At 34.2% G+C, this 20,262-nt stretch overlaps 2 protein-coding genes across 5 annotated transcripts; one reads left to right on the top strand and one right to left on the bottom strand.

The window, feature by feature from the left end:
- Positions 1 to 58: 58 nt before the first annotated feature.
- LOC107762560 (tRNA (mnm(5)s(2)U34)-methyltransferase, chloroplastic) lies at positions 59 to 4,824 on the top strand. Of its 4 annotated transcripts, none has more exons than XM_016580927.2 (7): positions 59 to 281; positions 358 to 424; positions 1,453 to 1,645; positions 2,536 to 2,609; positions 2,773 to 2,928; positions 3,213 to 3,341; positions 4,364 to 4,824. In XM_016580927.2, exons 1-6 carry the CDS (start codon positions 59 to 61, stop codon positions 3,334 to 3,336), a joined length of 837 nt encoding a protein of 278 aa, XP_016436413.2. In that variant the 3' UTR covers positions 3,337 to 3,341; positions 4,364 to 4,824. The 4 variants fall into 4 exon arrangements, with proteins under 4 accessions (XP_016436413.2, XP_016436416.2, XP_016436418.2 ...); XM_016580930.2 differs by having other exon boundaries at positions 4,426 to 4,824; XM_016580932.2 differs by having other exon boundaries at positions 4,472 to 4,605.
- Positions 4,072 to 7,730, bottom strand: LOC107762559 (transcription factor MYB58-like). Its single transcript, XM_016580926.2, has 3 exons — positions 7,557 to 7,730; positions 6,577 to 6,706; positions 4,072 to 4,880 (listed from the first exon to the last, which is right to left on the bottom strand). Exons 1-3 carry the CDS (start codon positions 7,693 to 7,695, stop codon positions 4,247 to 4,249), a joined length of 903 nt encoding a protein of 300 aa, XP_016436412.1. The 5' UTR covers positions 7,696 to 7,730; the 3' UTR covers positions 4,072 to 4,246.
- Between the last annotated feature and the right edge of the window lie 12,532 nt (positions 7,731 to 20,262).

Genomic DNA, 20,262 nt, shown 5'->3' on the forward strand with positions numbered 1-20,262 from the left:
TCGCATGATTTTGAGTTTATCCTTAACGTGACCGGCAACTGCCGTCGATTCCCTGCAAATGAATCTCTTCTACTCGTATTCTTCGCTCTTAGGTCGGAGAATGGTGAAATGCGAATGGAACCTAAACCAATATATTTGCCCCTCATTATCGCCATTGAAGACAAATTCTAGAAATATAAAAGTATTTGCGAATTCGTCGGAGCCCAATGGAGCTTCCATTTCAGTAGCTGGAGCTGACGGTTCTTGGTCGAGCTATCTTTCCCGCGAATCCCCCATTTCAGGTTTTCTTTTTTCTTTTCTTTTCACTGTTGTAGAAATCAAGTAATTTATTTGTGACTTGTGGTTTGATTTTCTCAGGGTCTATGGAGCAAGTAATGGTGGAATATGTATTTGGGAGAAAAAAAGCTACTGAAGTTGCTCACTAGTAGGTACTCCAATCCATTTTTATTCAGCTATTTTAGAGCCTACGTTTGTGGTTCAACATTAATTGGGTACATTTTCCTCCTTTCAATGTGCAAAAGAGTTCCTTCTTCAAGTGGAAGCAGCTGTTTTTACAGCTTGTTTGGATGGTTGTCATCTGTTGTTTTGTATCGTATTATTACTTTAAATACAATGTTTGTTTTGATTGTTACTTAAACCTTATTGTAACGTTTCGTTGAATCCGTCGTTTTACTTTATGGAAGGACCGATTTTGTGTGGTTGCATCGTTACCTTTTTTTAAAAATCTTGTCATTCCTTATTATTAAATAATCATATTTTATCCTTTACCCTACCTTTTTATATAATAATGCTACCTCATATCTTACCTTTTTTTTTTTATAATAATATTGCAAGTTTAAACTTTATATTATTGGTGCATGGCATCATGAAACAACCGCAAACAATACAATCTAACCAAACATTCTATACATCAAAGATACATAACAACCATCCAAACAAGCTGTTAATTTCTTTATGTTGTTGTGATATTCCTACAGAAAGTTTTCTACTTGGAAATTTGGTTGGTCACAAGTATAATGGAATAATTTGTTATATGCTGTGAGAAACTGCTCAGCGGGATTAACCCTTTGTCATTTGTATAGATTCGAATGAAGTGCCATCAATAATAAAGTTGATAAATTGCTTGAAATTGCTTTCTCTTGTTAGTGTTTGTCTTATATTTTTCAACTATCAACTTGAATTCTGAACTCTTAAGTTCTGTTCGCAAGTTCCTTACTCTGTATCAGTGAGGATCATATAGCCGATCCCAATGCTTTGTTGTTGTTGTTGTAATTTCTAGCAATTGCTTTGTTTTTGCACTTTTAGAAGTTAAAGAAGTTAAAGTCTGCATTGCCTTGTTTTGACTTTAATAGCGGTATGACTATACTAGACCACAAATGGTGGCTTACCTCTTTCTATAATTGGTAATGTCAAGGGTATTATATTATTTAATCAGCGCATAACCCCTGGCAGTGTTTGGAAGCAAGTTGTGCAAAAAGGGGATGCAGTTGTTGATGCCACCTGTGGAAATGGGTATGATACTTTGGCACTATTGAGAATGGTTGCTGATAACGCAGGGAGAGGTCGAGTTTATGGCATGGATGTCCAGAAAATTGCTTTAGAAAGCACTTCATCCCTACTGGACCAGTTTGCTAGTCCAGATGAGGTCGAGTTATTGCTTCTGCTATTTTGTATCTCCGGCCCTAATTAATGTTGCCATTTTACCGAATGATCCAATAAGTAGATCGTCCTGACTATGTAGAAGGAAGCTAGAGAGAATGGTGGTTTGGATACATATTCCCATAAAGTTGAAACTCCGTTTGGTTTAAAGCTATCTATACCTTATGATCTAAGCACATAGTTAGCCAAACAGTTGCTTGCTTTATATTGTATAATCTTACTTTATATAATGCAGCCTTAAAAGAGTGAAGTAGTCTATCTCAGCCCTCACTTTCACTTTTCCCTCCTTCAAAAGGCCGGTTGTGGCGTCTTGCCTGGCAACTTACATCCATCTCCAGAATTACTAGAACCAGCCAAAATCACTAATGAAGTAATGGTAGTCTTTTATACTATGCTTAACCTAGGCAGGGACCATTCCCTCTGCCACCCAAATTCAAGGCTTCCCTAGCCTTTTTTCAGTCCAAATACAACTGATATAAGATGTAGTATAATTTATCTCATAAGTGTGCTTATGAACAGCGAAGCTCATATAAGACTTCAATTGGAGAAGTTTGCAAGCTCAATCTCGTTACTCGTTAGTGCTTACACATGGGTGAACGGATTTAACCCTATTGACCAATGTCTTGTGGGGTAGATAAATATTACAATTTCATTCTAGTTCATGAAAATGTGATGAAATGGATTTAGCATCCAGGAGGAGTCAAATGGCAGCTCCTGTTTTCTTTTCTTGACATTCAACTGTTTCTACCTACAAATTGTTTTCACATGATTATGGCTCTGACTTTTCTGTAATCATGCTCCTCTCTTCCGAAAATGATAGTTTTTCTTCCACATCATACATACATTTGAAGCACATCTGTTGTCCTTGTCATGCAGAAAGAACTTGTTGAGCTATTTGTTATGTGTCATAGTCAAATTGAGGACATTGTGCCGAATGATGTGGCTGTAAGGTATTCTTGCTTCTCAAAAGGATTTTAATGGCTTACACACTGAATGTATATATCATCTAGTTTCTGTGAAGTGATCTTAGTGACAGAGCTGCACCTATTCTGTCGTGATCTAAGCATCCCAATGATCACCTCCAGTTCTTTTTTGGCCCAATGCTTCTGTCAGGTTAGTTGCTTTCAACTTGGGTTACCTCCCTGGCGGTGACAAAAAGCTCATTACCAGGTCTGAAACAACTGTGCTTGCATTAGAGGCTGCTAAGAGAATCTTAGCACCTGGCGGACTCATCAGCATTGTAACTTATGTGGGCCATCCCGGTGGAAGGTGAATTCTTGAGCCTTATGTTCATTTTTCAGCTGAAAGTATTCCCATTTCTATTGTTTGAGAGTTTTCGTGTAGCCGCTTGCTGACTATATGTTCAAGCATCTTGACTATATCAGTTCGATAGCTTTGCGTCAATGGCCTTTCCCATCATCCAAATGATGACCTCTGTATAAGCAACGTAGCTGTATGATTATCATTTGTTTATCATCGCGCGTGTAATGGTCTTCTATTTTCAATGGTTCTATACTATGTTACAAAAATACTTACATTTGTTTATCATGTAGGGAGGAGTTTGAGAAGATTGAAGGTTTTGCTTCCGGATTACCTGTTGAGAGTTGGAACTGCTGCAAACTACAACTGTTGAATCGCCCACTAGCTCCCATACTGATATTTTTGTTCAAAAGATAGGACAGGTATTATGTGTTACCGTAATGAGACTTGGTATCATGTTTCTGAAGTTACATGCCTAGTAAGTTGTAAACGTATATCAGAATGCCCTTTTCATGCATCATCATAGTAGATAGTGCTGCCTTTGTCGTAGCCTTGTAGGAGTACTACCTATACATCAAACAGCAGCTGTATAAATACTTGTCCTCATTTTGGCTGTAATTTCGATCTCAATTCTCATTTTCGGGAATGCAGTGAAGTCCCAAAGACCCAAACAGCAGCTGTATTATTTTCAATTTATTTTTTTGAAAATAGATTTTTTGTTTCCAATTCCCATCGTTGTATAAACTTTAGGGAATGCACGCAAAACTATTTTGGGCAGTTAAGGGAACATACACACTAGTCAATATATTACTGCTAGTTTTTGCATATATATGCCTCATAGATTTTCACAAGTTAAATGTAGTACAAGAGGAAGAGAAATCAACTCTCAAGTCTAAGCGCTTAAATAAATAAAGTATTACACTTAGAAGATCATGAGTGGTGTGATGAGTCTAATTGAACTACTCGATCGTCTGACTCATGCACCATATGTACCACTATATGTTAAAATCCTCCCTGAACTATATTCGATGTTGCTGTGACATCAAAGGTAAGGTGTGTCGTAGCAACTTCGGGTATAGTTCAGGAGGATTTTATGCCTTATCCCCTTTAAATAACAACAAGATGACTGAACTGAGCTGCCAGTAACTAGTGTGGATTAACAAGCATCCCTTTATTTCTAGGTAAGAAGACAAGCGAGTCTTAGTTCTAGATGCAAAATACTACTACTACTATACAGTCTTTTTATTACCTGGGCTAGTAATTAGTATAGTAGGAGTAATAGATACTATTGATGTATAAATGGAGGTGAAAAAGGCCTAGCTGAAGCCTAAACTTGCATGGTGTTATTTTGGTCTTGTGTGGTAAAACCGTCGCAACATTCATAATAATTAGCTCCAGTATATGTAGTAGTACTAGTTTGAGTTAGTCCAAGTTCAATTTCCAGGTATCTCAACCACTTTTGACATTCATCATGTTGATCTGACGAGCTTTCATTTGTATAATGAGGCGCCTGCAGCTGAGACTGATCAGAGTGATTGCTGTAAATGTCCAGTACTTTGGAGTAGTCTAAATCAGGACTCAAATCAGTATCCAACATGTCCCAAAAATCAATATCTGTCCCTGCTGAATCTGATGGTATTTCATTAATCACCTGATCTTGGTTGTCGCAAGCCTCTGCTGCGCGAACGTGATCAGTACTCAAGTTGCAGAGGTTTAATGATCCATAGGAAGAAGTTGGAGAACAAGAACCTGCTGCAGATGCTGTGGCTTCTTCAACTAAACTAGTAGCAACATCTATATATTGGCCCTTATTGTTGGTTTCAAATTCTTCTTGTGTAGTAGTAGTATTGATCTTGATATCTTTGTTCAATATCCCTACTCTTTTTTTTAAATGAGTATTCCACACATTTTTAATCTCGTTATCAGTTCTTCCAGGCAAATAAGATGCAATCTTTGACCACCTGCATTTATTAATGCATGTGATTAGTGGTGACAAAATGGATTTAAAAAAAAAATAGATATCCATTCATATTATACACTAAAAAAGGGTTGGATAATGAATTTTTTAAAAACGGGTCAAATTTGGATAAGAACCCACTTAGAAAATGGATAACCGTACCAATGGATAACTAATTGGTTTAACCTTTACATTTGTAAATGCTCAAATTGGGGGTTCAAACTTAGGAGACTAGGAGTTCTCTCAAAAGTGATCATATTAAAAAAGCCATGGATAATATGGTTACCTATATTAACCCATTTTCTATCCTTATTAAATATGGATCTGGTCGGAAAATTTATCCGTTTTTGCATTTTCCGTTTTCGATGTAGAAGTGACACCATGTAGCCACTCTAAGGGGCTGTTATTTAAGAATTAGCCAATGCATCCTGAATTTCAGTTTTTCAATTCAATTTTTCGGGACAAGAATATCTTGAATTGTCTTAAAGTTAAGATTTTTAATTTAAAATTTCAGGACAAAAATAAATATTTGCTAATTTCTAAATAGCATCCCTAAGAGGGGTAGTTTCAAGTACCTGGGGTCGTTTATTCAGGGGTCCGGGGAGATCGACGAGGATGTCACACACCGTATAGGGGTGGGGTGGATGAAATGGAGGTTAGCGACGGGAGTCCTGTGTGACAAGAAAGTGCCACTGTTACTGAAAGGTAAATTTTATAGGGCAGTGGTTAGGCCTGCTATGTTGTATGGGACCGAGTGTTGGCCGGTGAAAATCTCACACATCCAGAGGATGAAAGTTGCAGAGATGAGGATGTTGAGGTGGATGTGCGGGCATACAAGGAAGGATAAGATTAGAAATGAAGATATTCGAGAGAAGGTGGGTGTGGCCCCCATGGAGGACAAGATGCGGGAAGCAAGACTCAGATGGTTCGGGCACATTCAGAGGAGGAACACTGATGCACCGGTGAGAAGGTGTGAACGACTGGCAGTGGTGGGTACGAGGAGAGGTAGGGGGAGACCTAAGAAGTATTGGGGAGAGGTGATCAGGCAGGATATGACGCGACTTAGGGTTACTGAGGACACGGCCCTAAACAGGGAATTGTGGAGATCGAGCATTAAGGTGGTAGGTTAGGGAAATTGTGATGTCTTTGTTACAGCGCACTAGAGTGAGACTAGCCAGTTAGGAAGTAGTCTTAGGATGCTATTGATCAACTACTGATGATGGGCTTTATCTCCTGTGTATTAATACCTTACATCTTTCTCGTATTTCCTATATCTCTTATATTGTTGTTACTTTGTTTTTATGGTATTTATGTTATGTTATGGATTTTATGGTACTTTATGTTGTTTTATTATGAGTCTATTGATAGTACTAATATAGTGTCTCTTGTTGCCTCTTTGAGCCGAGGGTCTCCTGGAAACAGCCTCTCTGCCCCTCGGGGTAGAGGTAAGGTCTGCGTACATATTACCCTCCCCAGACCCCACTTGTGGGATTACACTGGGTTGTTGTTGTTGTTGTTGTTGTTTCCTCTCTAGCATCCCAAAAATGACTATATATGCTCTTGTCCCATTTTTGACTCGTCCATATTCTACCCGACCCACCCATTCGCCACCCCTGTGATGAATAATTAAAGCAAAGACAAAATTTATTACTACTATATATATTTGACAAGCTTGTAGAGGACTATATATTTGTATATACCTGTTCCCCAAAGAGTCATGTAGCTTTATTATGGTGTTCTCTTCTTCTGGAGTGAAATTCCCTCGCTTTACGTCAGGTCTCAAGTAGTTAATCCACCTCAAACGGCAACTCTTTCCACACCTCAGTAACCCTATATTATAAATCCACAATATTGACATTATTAATAAAATGAGTTTAACTTCATAAAAAAAAAAAATTACACTATCCGATAATAAAAAATACTACATGCACCCGTCCATTATTAAAAAGTAGAATAGTGATATAGTGTTACCTGCTACAACAGGTTAAAAACATTAAATGTTTACGTTCTCGGTATATATATATAAGCTAAATCTTTTTGATACTATTAGAGGATATGCTATGTAGGAGAATGACAACATAGAGATACTCAGGAAGAATAATATAAAGATCTAATTAATTCTTAAACATATAGTTGGAATATATGGACCGAAGAAGAGTCTTGGAGCAAAGGTAAAGTTATTTCCATGTGATCTATAGGTAACGAGTTTGAGCCATGGAATTAGCCACTAATATTTGTATCATGATAGACTTCCTACGTTATACCTTTGGGGCCCTTCCCCCTTTATACAGGGGTGCAGCGATCCACTACACTACCGCTATGTGCGGGGTTCGTGGAATGACAGGAACACAAGAGTCTATTGTACGCAGTTTTACCTTACATTTCTGCAAGAGGATAGTTGTTTCCACGGGATTCAACCTGTGACCTCCTGGTCACATGACAACAACTTTACTAGTCACACCAAGGCTACGTAGGGGAACCATTCTCTAGCCCGGTGCACTAAGCTCCCGCTATGTGCGGTGTCCGGAAAAGGACCAGACCACAAGGGTCTATTGTAAACAGCCTTACCTTGCATTTCTGCAAGAGGCTGTTTCCATGGCCCGAATTCATAACCTCCTGATCACATGACAACAATTTTACCAGTCACGCCAAGACTACATGTCGGAACTACAAATCTTACCAGCTTGTTTGGGGAGGGATCGCCAGTTGCCATGGCCATTTTTTTGAATGAAAGAAATAAGCTTCAGATCTTCAGCAGGAGTCCATGGCCCTTTCTTCACCTTACTTTTATCACAACAAGGTGCTCTTCCTTTACCCATCGATAATCTTTTTCAGTAGTGTTGCTCTTATAATTAGTCCTAAATTCTCCCGTCTATATATATAACTTGCAATTCACAAATGTTGGTTTTGTTTCTCACCTCTCCTTTCCTTTATATATCTTTTACATATGTCTATATCTCCACGTAGTGGGATAAAGGGCTAGATATATATATAGTCATAAAGATGTCTATTTAATTTATGACAAAATTATGGAAAAAGAAGTGGGGCCCTCTTAAGAATTTCTAGTGTGATAAGTGGACCAGAATATTCACTACTTTTAATTTACTAGTATTTGCAAATTCAAAAATATCCATCCTTCTAAGTCAAACTAGTAATTCCCTTTGTTTTCTAACAAATTGAATCGAATTAAACACTTGTTTTTCAACGTACAGTACTGTAGTGGGATGGTTAGAGTCTATACGGTACATCCTTAATCAAGAGTCTCGTGTTCGAACTCAAAAAGTAAAGAATTTCTTGGTACATAATAATTTGGTATTTATATACGTATGTATGTATATAAACATCGCTCCAATGTGATAGACAAGTCTGGTATGACAAGCTTGAGGCAGAAAGCATGCAGGGAATTTTGAACGTACAAACTCCCATTTGGGAGATCTCCTGCCCAACCAACTCGACTAGCCTTAGCGAGCATATCCATCTACTATTACTAATATCAATTACAGCGTTCCTTTTGTTTAAATCCATTGTTTTTATTGAAGTAATATTGCTTCTTACGTATAAGCAAATTAAAACCTGTTAAATTTTACATCATAAAAAACAAAATTGTAATGCACGAGCAGATCATTTCCATCCTAACAAAACCCTAACATACAAAGTTCTCTTGTTCTTCAACTTGCTATGTACTTTCTTCAAGAATAAGTTCTTCGGATTTGAAATTTTTGATCTGTTAAAATACACTACTAGAATTCGGCCAAAAAGCGACCAAATATTGGCGACCAAATTTGGTCTGTTAAGAAAAGCGACCAAAGTTGGTCGCCAAACTACCGAAAATAATAAAAAAAATATTTGAAATAATTTAGCGACCATAGTTGGTCGCTATTTGGACGCAAATTTAGTCAAACTGTTGACTGGACTGGTCAGACTTGCTTGGTCAAAGATACACTGAGTTTAGCGACCAATGTTGGTCGCAAAAGTGGGACCCACACAATTTTTTTTAATAATTTTATTATTATTTTATAAAACTTATAAAATATAAATATATATAATTTAAAACTTGCGACCAAAGTTGGTCGCTAACTGAAGGATAAGAAGATAGCGACCAACTTTGGTCGCTAAAGTGGGACCCAGTTATAATATTTTAATAAATATATATTTATGTAAAAAATTTATAAAATATAAATAAATATAATTCAAAATTTAGCGACCAAAGTTGGTCGCCAATGTGGGACCCAGTTCTAACGTTTAACAATTTTTATTATTAATTTAAATATTATATAAAATATAAATAAATCTGATTAAATTTTAGTGACCAAATTTGGTCTCTAATTTAAATTCATGTATATTTAGTGACCGACTTTGGTCGCTAAATTAAATTCATTTAAAGTTAGCGACCAAAGTTGGTCTCTATATGGTCAAATTTAAAAATCACTTTTGTGTTTACTATGTAAATAATATAAATGTAAGTCGTTAATAATTTTGTAATACAAGGGATGAATAGTACTACGAAGCGGGCGTGTGTGTCTATATATACAATATATGTACTTACGCTATACTATGCACTAAGTATAAGTGTATGAGGTAATACCGTATCGAATATAGCTTATATATATATAATATATGTACTTACGCTATACTATACACTAAGTATAAGTGTATGAGGTAATACCGTATCAAATACAGCTTATATATATAATATATATACTTACGCTATACTATGCACTAACTATAAGTGTATTAGGTAATACCGTATCGAATACAACTTATATATATATATAATATATATACTTACGCTATACTATGCACTAAGTATAAGTGTATGAGGTAATACCGTATCGAATACAGCTTATATATATATATATATATATATACAGCTTATATATATATATAATATGTACTTACGCTATACTATGCACTAACTATAAGTGTATTAGGTAATACCGTATCGAATACAGCTTATATATATACAATATATATACTTACGCTATACTATATATATATATATATATATATATATATGTACTTACGCTCTATACTATGCACTAAGTATAAGTGTATGAGGTAATACCGTATCGAATACAACTTATATATATAATATATGTACTTACGCTATACTATGCACTAAGTATAAGTGTATGAGGTAATACCGTATCGAATATAGCTTATATATATATAATATATGTACTTACGCTATACTATGCACTAAGTATAAGTGTATGAGGTAATACCGTATCGAATATAGCTTATATATATATATATATATACATACGCTATACTATGCACTAAGTATAAGTGTATGAGGTAATACCGTATCGAATACAGCTTATATATATACAATATATATACTTACGCTATATTATACACTAAGTATAAGTGTACTAGGTAATACCGTATCGAATACAGCTTATATATATATATATAATATATGTACTTACGCTATACTATGCACTAAGTATAAGTGTATGAGGTAATACCGTATCGAATACAGCTTATATATATACAATATATATACTTACGCTATATTATGCACTAAGTATAAGTGTACTAGGTAATACCGTATCGAATACAGCTTATATATATATATATATAATATATGTACTTACGCTATACTATGCACTAAGTATAAGTGTATGAGGTAATACCGTATCGAATATAGCTTATATATATATAATATATGTACTTACGCTATACTATGCACTAAGTATAAGTGTATGAGGTAATACCGTATCGAATATAGCTTATATATATATATATATATATAATATATGTACTTACGTTATTATATATTTGTTTTTTGAAATAGCGACCAACTTTGGTCGCTATTTTGGTCAAACGGTCAGAATATAGCGACCAAAGTTGGTCGCTATGTCTAAAAATTCAAAACTGTTTTACCCACCAAAATAGCGACCAACGTTGGTCGCTATTTTAATTACATAACTCTCAAAACCGGGATCCCCTCCCATTCTTTCTAAAAAATTCCCAAAATCCCTCTTTTCCCTCTCACCCTCAAACCCCACCCTCCTTCCAACTCCCACCACCAGGCCCCACCCACGCCACCAACGACCACCGCTCAGCTGCCGCCGTCGCCTCTGCCGTTGTTGCGTCTCTCCTTCTCCACCTCTTAAAAATTCAAGGTTAGAATTACAAACCTAGGGTTTCAATTAGTGTTTCAATTGTTTATTGTTTCAACCTAGAATTAGTGTTTCAATTGATTATTTAACATTGTATTTTATAGAAACCTAGGGTTTAGATTGTATTTATCATTATTTAACATTTTATAGAAATCTAGGGTTTAGGGTATGGGTTGAATATTTAGGCTAGGCTTTATTGAGTATTTCTCCTTCAATATTTTAGTAAGCAATAGATACTAATTTAACGTCAAAGACTTGATTCATAGGTAGATATATATTAGGGTATAAATTGAACTTTTAGTTTAATCTTGATTAGTTTATAGGTAGATATTTAATATAGACACATGATAGTATATTTGGATTTTCTCTTAAAGTTCAAGACAATGTTAATGTTTAAGGCCTTAAGCGAATCGTTGCGTGGCTCTTGTTTGAGTACAACGAGTCGCCCACTTTTAGGATATAAATTGAACTTTTAGTTTAAGTTTAAACTCGTAGGATACGAATATAACTTTTAGGATATAAATTGAAGCTTTTATGTATGAGTTGAACCGTTAGGATATGACTTGAACTTTTGTGGATATAAATTGAACCTTTTAGGATATGAGTTGAATTTTTAGGATATGAATTGAACCTTTTAGGTATGAGTTGAAGCTTTTAGGATATAAATTGAACTTTTAGTTTAAGTAGGATATGAATATAACATTTAGGATATAAATTGAAGCTTTTATGTATGAGTTGAACCTTTAGGATATGACTTCAGATTCATATCCGGACAAACTCATCAGAACAAACAAGTAAATCCAAATCACTAAACTCGATCATCAGTTGACCTCAAACTAAATCAAACAACATCATAACCAAGATGAATGATTCATACTAAATCAAAAACTAAAAAACCAACACATAAACACTCACATTAAATCACTTGATGAAAAACTAACGAACTTCAAACAAAAATGAACACGAATTTTAGGATATAAAACTGAAGCTTTTATGTATGAGTTGAACCGTTAGGATATGACTTGAACTTTTGTGGATATAAATTGAACCTTTTAGGATATGAGTTGAATTTTTAGGATATGAGTTGAATTTTTAGGATATGAATTGAACCTTTTAGGTATGAGTTGAAGCTTTTAGGATATAAATTGAACTTTTAGTTTAAGTTTAAACTCGTAGGATATGAATATAACTTTTAGGATATAAATTGAAGCTTTTATGTATGAGTTGAACCTTTAGGATATAAATTGAACCTTTTAGGTATGAGTTGAACCTTTAGGATATGAATTAAAATTTTGGTTTATGTTTGGAATTTTAGATTGCGGGAGGATTTTGTAGAAGAGGTTGATGACGTTATTAGACATGCAATGGAACTTCCTTCTCGACCAAGAAAAACGTTTTAGGATATGAGTTGAATTTTTAGGATATGAATTGAAACTTTTAGGATATGAGTTGAATTTTTAGGATATAAATAGAAATTTTAGGATATGACTTGAACTTTTGTGGATATGAATTGAACCTTTAGGATATAAATTGAACTTTTAGTTTATGTTTAAACTCGTAGGATAAGAATTGATGAACTTTTAGTTTTTAGGGTTTGTTCTTGTGAATTGAAATTGTACGATATAAATTAAAGCTTTTATGTATGACTTGAACTTTTTAGAATATGAATTGAAACTTTTAGGATATGAGTTGAACTTTTGGGAAATAAATTGAACCTTTAAGATATGTATTGAACCTTTAGGATATGACTTGAAGTTTTAGTTTATGTTTAAACTCGTAAGATATGAATATAACTTTTAGTTTTTAGGTTTTGTTCTTGTGAATTGAACTTGTAGGATATAAATTGAAGCTTTTATGTATGACTTGAACTTTTTAGGATATGAATTGAAACTTTTAGGATATGAGTTGAACTTTTAGGAAATAAATTGAACCTTTAGCATATATATTGAACCTTTAGGATATGACTTGAACTTTTAGTTTATGTTTAAACTCGTAGGATATGAATATAACTTTTAGTTTTTAGGTTTTGTTCTTGTGAATTGAATTTTTAGGATATGAATTGAAACTTTTAGGATATGAGTTGAACTTTTAGGATATAAATAGAAATTTTAGGATATGACTTGAACTTTTGTGGATATGAATTGAACCTTTAGGATATAAATTGAACTTTTAGTTTATGTTTAAACTCGTAGGATAAGAATTGATGAACTTTTAGTTTTTAGGTTTTGTTCTTGTGAATTGAACTTGTAGGATATAAATTGAAGCTTTTATGTATGACTTGAACTTTTTAGGATATGAATTGAAACTTTTAGGATATGAGTTGAACTTTTAGGAAATAAATTGAACCTTTAGCATATGTATTGAACCTTTAGGATATGACTTGAACTTTTAGTTTATGTTTAAATTCGTAGGATATGAATATAACTTTTAGTTTTTAGGTTTTGTTCTTGTGAATTGAATTTTTAGGATATGAATTGAAACTTTTAGGATATGAGTTGAACTTTTAGAATATAAATAGAAATTTTAGGATATAACTTGAATTTTTGTGTATATGAATTGAACCTTTAGGATATAAATTGAACTTTTAGTTTATGTTTAAACTCATAGGATAAGAATTGATGAACTTTTAGTTTTTAGGTTTTGTTCTTGTGAATTGAACTTGTACGATATAAATTGAAGCTTTTATGTATGACTTGAACTTTTTACGATATGAGTTGAAACTTTTAGGATATGAGTTGAACTTTTAGGAAATAAATTAAACCTTTGGGATATGTATTGAACCTTTAGGATATGACTTGAAGTTTTAGTTTATGTTTAAACTCGTAAGATATGAATATAACTTTTAGTTTTTAGGTTTTGTTCTTGTGAATTGAACTTGTAAAATATAAATTGAAGCTTTTATGTATGACTTGAACTTTTTAGGATATGAATTGAAACTTTTAGGATATGAGTTGAACTTTTAGGAAATAAATTGAACCTTTAGCATATGTATTGAACCTTTAGGATATGACTTGAACTTTTAGTTTATGTTTAAACTCGTAGGATATGAATATAACTTTTAGTTTTTAGGTTTTGTTCTTGTGAATTGAACTTGTAGGATATAAATTGAAACTTTTAGGATATGAGTTGAATTTTTAGGATATAAATAAAAAGTTTAGGATATGACTTGAACTTTTGTGGATATGAATTGAACCTTTAGGATATAAATTGAACTTTTAGTTTATGTTTAAACTCATAGGATAAGAATTGATGAACTTTTAGTTTTTAGGTTTTGTTCTTGTGAATTGAACTTGTACGATATAAATTGAAATTTTACGATATGACTTGAACTTTTTACGATATGAGTTGAACCTTTAGGATATGACTTGAACTTTTGTGGATATGAATTGAAGGTTTAGGATATGAATTGAACTTTTAGTTTATATTTTGGAATTTTAGATTGCCAGAGGATTATTAGAAGAGGTTGATGACGTTATTAGACAAGCAATAAAACTTCCACCAAGAATAACTAAGACACAGTACCTGGCAAAGTGTGCCTTTAATTGTTCTTCTCATTAGCGACAATGATGATGAGAAGGCAATGACATGTGTTTCAAATAGTGATGGTGTAGGTAGGAATTTAGTATTTTCTAAGTAGATAAAAGAAGAGCTTATAGAGTAATTCTGTACTTCATTTTCCATGAGGAAAAGAAGTTTAATTGAGAGTGACAAGGTTGATGAAGACGGAATGTGTTCCGTTGGTCATGGCAGTTCCCATAGAATGGGGATCATAAGACTCTATGATGACAGAGATTATAGGAAGTTTTGTTCTAAACTTTCTTCCAAGTCTGATCCGTACAAGCTTAATGTGATATTAGTGATATTTCTTCGGATTCAGACAATGATTTGACCGACAAAAGTATGGAAATGCTCTTAAAAAGAATTAAAGGTAAAATCTTTTCAGCATCCTTCTCTACCAAGAAAAACATTTTACCTTTAATTCTTTTTAAGAGCATTTTCATACTTTTGTCGGTCAAATCATTGTCTGAATCCGAAGAAATATCACCAATATCATATTAAGCTTGTACGGATCAGACTTGGAAGAAAGTTTAGAACAAAACTTCCTATAATCTTTGTCATCATAGAGTCTTATGATCCCCGCTTTATGGGAACCGTCATGACCAACGGAAAACATTCCGTCTTCATCAACGTTGTCACTATCAATCAAACTTATTTTCCTCTTGGAAAGTGAAGTAGAGAATTCCTCTATAACCTCTTTTATCTACTTAGGAAATGTTAAATCCTACCTATACCATCACTATTTTGAAACACATGTCGTTGCCTTCTCATTATCATTGTAGCTATAGAGATCAATAATTGATCAAAGACACACCCTGTCACGTACTGTATCTAAGTTATTCTCTGTATCCAAGTTCATCTCGAGTAATAGTACCACGAGGATAATCACCAAAGCCACCAGACAACTTTATGATGCCAATGAAGCAAGATGAGCTATTCAATGAAACTCGTATTGTAAAGAAGAAGAAAGAGACTGATTCAGAAAGGAGGGTCGAACCTCGACTATATACATGTAAGGTTTTTACTTTTCATTAAGTATTTTGATTTACTTTTATATAAATTTTGAAATACTAATTCAATATATATAATTTTTCATATAGGTTCGCTTCACATGCAGCTGACGTGGGAGAATTCATACGCAGTCAACCACCTAATGAATCGGGCGAGGCAATCCAACTTTCGGACGAGGAAGCTGAAAGAACACTCCTTGAGTACTTTATATACTTTGAACTAGACAAAAAAATTTAGTTCTATTGTGTTAGTTCTTTTTAGTTCGAATGAGCTTGTAATAAGCGTTAACTTAGTTTTGTTAGCTTAATGTGTTAGTTATATTGATTGTTGCTTTTAATTGTTGTTGTTGTTGCTGCTGGCATAAAATGCCTGTTTAGGATGTTTGGCAAGCTTGCAGGTGGTGTAGCTGCCAAAACAGGCAGTTTCTGCCAAAAATATACCAAGAAAAGCGACCAACTTTGGTCTCTATTTGGTCGCATTTCACTATAAAAAATAATTTTCTGGGCAATAGCGACCAACCTTGGTCGCTACCTGCCCAGATTTCTATTAAAAAAATACAATTTCTGGAAATATAGCGACCAATGTTGGTCGCTTATCTTGAAAAAAAAAATTAAATTCTTGAATTTAGCGACCAACTTTGGTCTTTATTGTCCAGATTTTAAAATATAATATTTGGATTAGAGACCAAAGTTGGTCGCTTTCTAATGATTAATGATAAATTAAAAACAACGTATTTCATATGTAGAGACCAACTTTGGTCGCCAAATTTATATTATTAAATTAATATAGCGACCAAAGTTGGTCACTAAAGTCAAAATCAGAATATTTGGTCCTTTTATCTTAGAGACCAAAGTTGGTCGCTAATTAGCGATCAACTTTGATCCCTAAAGTAAAGGGACCAGCAATATTGCGACCAGGCATGTTTGGTTTGGTCGCTTTTTGTGATCGCTTTTTACCGGATTTCTAGTAGTGTGCCATGGAAAAGTACTTCCACAATCATCAATATAACTTTGATTAAAATTAATTCTTGCGTTAATTAATTGAAGAGAAACCGTCATTAACTGAGGTAGCTCTGTGCTAAACTCGGTTTTACATTAATTTGGTTCAACTAGAATTAATATTTTGTAAATAATGGATGCAACTGATTTCCAAGAACAAAGTTAAAATCTAAAAAGTCGGCGAATATATAATATTTTTTATATTCCAAAGAAAAACGAGATATTGCAATCCACAAACTCATAAGGATCTCAAATAGGTTAATTTTTTTCCTCCTTAATTAATTACAAGTAACAAGAAAACAACACGTCTTATTCTGTTGAGTCATACTTTTCAAAGATTAGTCTTCATTATCTTACCTACATCAGACCAAGAGTACTGGACATCAAATTCTTGAGAAATTATTTGTAGACTTTTCACACAGTGATTATCACACTTAGTTTGGTAGGATTTTCTAAAGCGTTGGACGTTTGTACATCAACATATTCCTACTTTTTGTCCTACCTTTAGGGCTCGTTTGGTCTGGGAAAAGGATGATTAATCTCGGAATTAAATTTGAAATAAGTTTATTCCACGTTTGGTTGGGATAAAATTGCAGTATAACTAATCCCAAGATTAGTTATTCCGAAATTGTAGTGCTATTTTTATTTCTATAGAAGTATGGGATAACAATCCCTAGATAATTTATCCCGAGATAATTAATTTTAGGATAACTTGTTTTCCAACCAAACGACCTCTTAGTACTTTGCTTTAACTTAAGAGATCATGGATCTGGCTGACATATACAAACTGTTTTTGTCTCTTCCCTGTACTAGTATAAACACTTCTAAATATTCCAAACTTGTTTAGAATTAAAGCATAGTAATTGTTGTTATTAACGGGCGTAGGGACCCTAGAATAAAAGTTTCTTGTCTAATTGGGATTTCATTTTTTATTGGCAAGGGGCCACGAATTTTGCAAGATTTCCAAGTTTTGTTGTGTAGAAATATTAGTATATGCCACATAATGGTCAAGCTGTATTGTTCTTCTTTTCTTTTTTCCTAATTTTTTTTTTTAAAAAAATAACTACAGTCAGGTTGGAAGCATATGTAACATCTAGGGCATTTACCTGTTTAACAGAAAAAACAAAAATAGGTTAACGAACATTTGAAAAGTTTAGGTGATCCACTATTGGTCATTATATTATACAAACTGATAATAAATTTAAAAAAAAAAAAAAAGAGATGCATGGGCCACGCAGTTTCACAATTTTTAAATGATAGAATTAATAAAAACGGATAAGGAAGAATAGCATTAATTAATTTAGCTTTGCCTCATCACTAGTAGCTGAACTATTGCATGCCATTGTTTTCAGGTGGTATTTGTGCGTCATAACCATGGTACGTAATTACTAATTGATTACTCAAATTATATTCTTATAAGCCGTCTTTTCTTTCCCTAAATATGGTTTTGAGAATGTAATTTAGGGTTTAGACTATAGGGAGAGAAAGGACGAGCGACCGGACATGGTCATAACTTAACTAACGCATATACGTTCATCATCTCGCATATGCGTAGTTCTCAAATCAAGCAATAAGTAGCAAATAGATCACCTACGGGGATAATTCTCTCTTATAAGGGTAGACAAGACACTTAACTCTTCTCGGGAGCATATTCAACCTTCTAAAATCGCTTTTCCTTTCAAATCCACCACCAAACGGCTCGAATCTAATCAAACATTGCTCAATAAGGTCAAATAAGGCGCTATAGAAATCAATCCCAAATAATAAAGCTTCAATCTTTAATCAAATCACTAAAAGTCAACGAAAGTCAATCCGAACCCACATATTCAAAACCCGAGCCTTGGGATAGATCTCGTTGACCAATGACCCCGCGAATCTAGCACAAACTGCTCCCAAATATGGGTCCGGACGAACAAAGAGCCCGAGAGAGAGAGAGAGAGAAAACAACCCTTGGTTTTAGAGTCCTTGTTTTTCATAGCCAATTATGCTGTTAATTTTTGGGCTTTTTTCACTTTTAGTTCGCGCCAAAAACTATTTATGTCCTGTAGCCGAAAAAATATATAAAACGTCTATATTTTTGTTATGTGGATGCAGAATTTATATGTATGTATATCTCTTTCTCTCTCTCTCTCTATATATATATATATATATATATATATATCGATTATTATATTATTTTGAGAACGGTTATACAATGTCATTTTTCCTTAATATTCTGTTTTATGACGGCATGTTTTGCTTAATTGGATTTTGAACACTTAAGCATGTGGTTTAAGGTCTATGTACTTTCTCTAATCTCTTCTTTTTTCGTCTTTAATTTTATATGAACCTTGGGATTTTAATTCCTATAGAGCTGGATTTACAATATATTAATTAGCACCAGACAAAAAGAAAAGAACAAATAAGGACCATAACATAGGAAGTAGCCACTTGTACCAACACAAAAAATGCCACTTTGTAGTATCATCATCATTAATAGATTTTCACTAAATATCTTGTTTAGCTGAGCTGACACGTCTCACAATGGTTTTCTGTTACCGCAAAACCAACGACATGATTAGCTAAATTAGGGGTGTCAAACGGGCAAATCAGGTCGGATATGAACGAATTAAAATAGATAATTTAAAACGGATAAGATATTCGATTCGCCCATATTTAATACGGATAAAATATTAATTAATATGTATACCCATATTATCTATGACTTCTTGAATATGATTATTTTTCAAAGAATTTCTAGTCTTCCAGATTTGAGGAATTGTTTGACTCAAAAAAAGTTAAAATCCTTTTGAACAAATCAATCAAAAATGAAGGGGTAAATCTTAGCCAAAGATAATTAATTCCAGATCGAAACATTAATGATAATGAACGCATATAGGACCAAAGAAATAAGATCGATCTTAATAAGTTTAAACATTGTCTTCCTCACCCACTTATGAGAAAGTCGATTTACAGGGGTTTTTTGAGATCGCTTTCATTGTTTTCTCATATTGCCGGAAGAAGCTTTTTGTCCTCCCCCTTTGAAGAATGGCGAAGCCCCCCCCCCCCCCTCCCCCAGTTTGTGGGGAGTTCTCTGGCTATATATAGTCGAGACCCTTTTGCTCATTGCTTGACTTGACACTTTCTAGTCGTCAATGTGTCTTGGTCTTGTTTTTAAACATTACTCTTTTTGACTTGTAGAATGTCGCAGAAGAGAAATGGAGAAGGATCTATTGGCTTTCAATGTACAATTACTGGGCACGGGGTGTTGGGCGACCTGGTCGTGATGGTCAGATTTTGACCAATACAGTTAGTCCCTCCGTCTGTCGGGGTCGTCCTACGTCGGCCTCGACAGACGGATCATGCTCGTTACGAAGTCGAGAGAAATCTGGCCCAGGACTTTCCGTTCCTTAGTTGCATCCTGGGGGTTTTTAACGAAATGGTGGGATTTTCTCAGTCCTCGCAGACCGTTGTGGCAAATTCGGAACCGAAACGTCGATTGATACTGAAGCGCCGGTTCGTGGTTAACACCATTATGACATACGTTTCTGGGAGACTGAAACGTTTCGTGCCTTATCAGATTCGAATGGTGACTCTTGGATTTCGTGCTCGGGGAATTTATGTCTCTTATAAATTGAGGGAACTTGTCATTTGATTGATTCACTTCATCTTTCGTTTGAGTGAGTTCTTCAGATACAGCTTTTTCTAACAC

Source organism: Nicotiana tabacum, chromosome 1 (assembly GCF_000715075.1).
Source record: "Nicotiana tabacum cultivar K326 chromosome 1, ASM71507v2, whole genome shotgun sequence".
Lineage (NCBI taxonomy): Eukaryota > Viridiplantae > Streptophyta > Magnoliopsida > Solanales > Solanaceae > Nicotiana > Nicotiana tabacum.